Genomic DNA, 2961 nt, shown 5'->3' with positions numbered 1-2961 from the left:
GTGTGTGTGTGTGTGTGTGTGTGTGTGTGTGTGTGTGTGTGTGTGTGTGTGTGTGTGTGTGTGTGTGTGTGCGTGTGTATTCTGTTGGCTGTCAATTAGATGCGTGACTGAATATAAGTGAAACGGCCTCATTGAAAATCAGAAAACGCAGTGAAAAGAATGAGATAGATTTTCTTCTATGGTCAAGGAAGGACAAACGGGTTTTTCTAAGACACAGGAATAGTTCTGGAGCAGTAAGTGTTCATCCACGAGTAAAGAGATAAAAAATTTTGAATGCGAATTATTATGAAAAGAAAGAAAGAAAGAAAGAAAGAAAGAGGGCATAAGTATTATGCATATACAACAGCATATATGCGTATTGCCACACTCATTTAATTATGCACATACCTATTCATGTATATATAAAGAGAAGGAAGGGAATGTGAAGAACATGCGTATATATTTGTTTATGCATGTATATATATATTCAAGAATGTGTATTTATTGTTTTTAGCTGTTTTTTCCTTCAAAATGCTATACAAAATATTTACTATTTTGTTCTTCCTTTCAAATTCTGCGATTTGTTTTCGAACATCCTCCGGACCTTCTATTTCTTTTTCCAGTTTCCATCTTTTTTCTTCCTCACGAGAATACAATCTGTTCTTCTGTAATATCTGTCCGGAAACTTCTTGCAACTGAAATCAAATAAGACTAATACAAAATGAATCAAGCGACAAACTCCCAACTGTCATATCTTTGAATAAATATTGTAAATGTTAAACAGAAATTTACATTATCTTTTATTTTATACTTACTTCAATCATTGGATTCCAGCCTCGAAGGGTTTACATGAACAAATCGACCCCAGTACTTACTTTTTTTCTTTCAAACCTGTTACTTATTCTGTTTGATTCCCTTGCTGAACCGCTATGTTACGGGGGATGTACAAAAAAAATAATGCCTATGGTTAAACAATGGTGAGAACAAATATACACGCAAAGACGAACACAAATACACAGACAGACGCCCCATCCCCACCTCCCCTTACACATAAGCACAACACTCTCTCTCTCCCTTTCTCCCTCTCTCTCACACACACACACACACACAAACATATGCAGAGTGTTCCGGTTAAATTTGATAGTTTGCATAACAGGAAAAGAAAACACAATACCCCATCTAAAAATAAAAGTATTTTTAAAAAATCAAAAAATGTCGACTAGATTATGGCTGGGAGATAACAGTTTACTCAAAATAGCCACCCTCGGCTTCCACCCCGACCTTAAGACGGCTCCAGAACCTGGCGCATGCTTTCCTCGCTGTGTCCTTGGGAAGATCGAACGTTTCCTAGATTTTGGCTATCACCTCCGTCTTGGTGCTGCAGCAGAGTGGTTGGTGTCTTTCTCCAATTTCACCTTACACATAGTAAACCATGAGATTATAATTGGAGGAACAAGAATGCCAGAAATTGGGGCTGACGAAATCGTAGATATTTTCCAACAAATTCTGACTCTTTCCGGGCGTATAACAAGGAGCCGAATCCTATTGCTACACATATAGTCTTCCAGCAGCAACCCTCTCCAGGCAGAGTTTGATCATAGTCTCCAGCAGTTTCATATAGTCGTCTGAAATGAGTCTAAGGCCCTGTTCAAAAGAGTGAGGATGAATTCAGGTGTGCGGACGCTGTCAGAACACGTTAAATCCCTTTCTGCTGACCAGATTTGTGGTTTCCGTTGCAGCTGTCCATGTCACGTCTTTCAGCCTTTACAGTGTGTAACAGAGCATTAAGCAGCAGTCATGATGTCGACATTTTGAAACCCGACGCGAATCATCCTGATACAGGTACCCCTTGTTTAATATTTAAATGGCATCCAGTCATACAAGTCAGCTAGCTTTTTCTCAACTACACCTTAAATTTTAATGCTCTCCAACGCCTTTGACTGTCCACCGACACATTAAATTGTTCTTGGAAAAAGAAGACATTAAAAAATAATCGCCAAATTTAGCCCGAATACCATGCATATATTTACGACGGGCTTCTTTCAATTTCCGTCTCCCAAATCCACTTACAAGGATTTAGTCAGCCCGGCGCTATAGTAAAAGACACTTTCCCTGGATGCTACGCAGAGGAACTGAACCCAAGATCATGTGGTTGGGAAGAAAGCATCTTAACCATATAGCCACGCCTGCGCCTATAGTCAAGATTTTTCGCCCTTTGATATAAGCAAATGAAATTTGAATTCTCCAGCTACGTCATGATTTCATGTTCGGAAGCTTTTATCAACGTTTACAAAAGAAAAAAAAAATCTGACTCAGTAATGCGTCGGAGTTATATGTACATCAATATTGTAATACTTTGCTCTTAGCAATATTTGTAATCTCCCTCATTTGGTAGCACACCTGGTAGGAAAATAAAATAACGAAACAATAAAACGACGTAGTGCCAGACTTCCAAATTGGAACGTAATTAATGATTGAAGTGGCGCCTTATGTATGCAGGAACTTTCACTCTATTTTACTTTATCTCTCTACTTTCCTATTTCCACAAAACTTCATTATTACAGTGTATGAATGTTGGTTTCTAGATTTTATCGAGAAGTATAGTTCACAGATTCGACAACCAGTAAGAATATTACTTTTATTTATTTACTTATTACATGGAAGGCGAAGCCTGTCCTAGCTATATTTTAACTCAGTATGTTGATGGACTGGGTTAAATTCCATATGTAGCACTAATGTGCTGCTTTATATTTGAAATAACTGTGCTGATAGCAAAATCTAACCCACATGAAAATAATATGTAATAATACCAATGTTGTTTTATCTGAATTTATTTTCAATCCTCTCCCTTTCTTAGCATTTCTCTTCAATATAAACACCAGCACGCCTGTGTAGTTAAGAAGCTAGCTTTACAACCATGTAATTTTGAGTTCAGTCCCACTGTGTGACACCTTAGGCAAGTGTCTTGTAAAATCCCATTGC

At 37.9% G+C, this 2961-nt stretch overlaps 1 protein-coding gene across 1 annotated transcript in view; it reads right to left on the bottom strand.

The window, feature by feature from the left end:
- The window catches only part of LOC106867400 (uncharacterized), a 36872-nt gene that overhangs the window by 29874 nt on the left and 4037 nt on the right, over positions 1-2961 (bottom strand). The window contains exon 3 of the mRNA XM_014912262.2: positions 531-674. Within this exon, the coding sequence (XP_014767748.2) occupies positions 531-674 (144 nt within the window). The remainder of the gene's footprint in view (positions 1-530; positions 675-2961) is intronic.

The sequence above is a fragment of the Octopus bimaculoides genome, chromosome 2, assembly GCF_001194135.2.
Source record: "Octopus bimaculoides isolate UCB-OBI-ISO-001 chromosome 2, ASM119413v2, whole genome shotgun sequence".
NCBI classification, from domain to species: domain Eukaryota; kingdom Metazoa; phylum Mollusca; class Cephalopoda; order Octopoda; family Octopodidae; genus Octopus; species Octopus bimaculoides.
The sequence above is the reverse complement of the archived record's forward strand: the minus strand, read 5'-3'. Positions and strand labels throughout refer to the sequence as shown.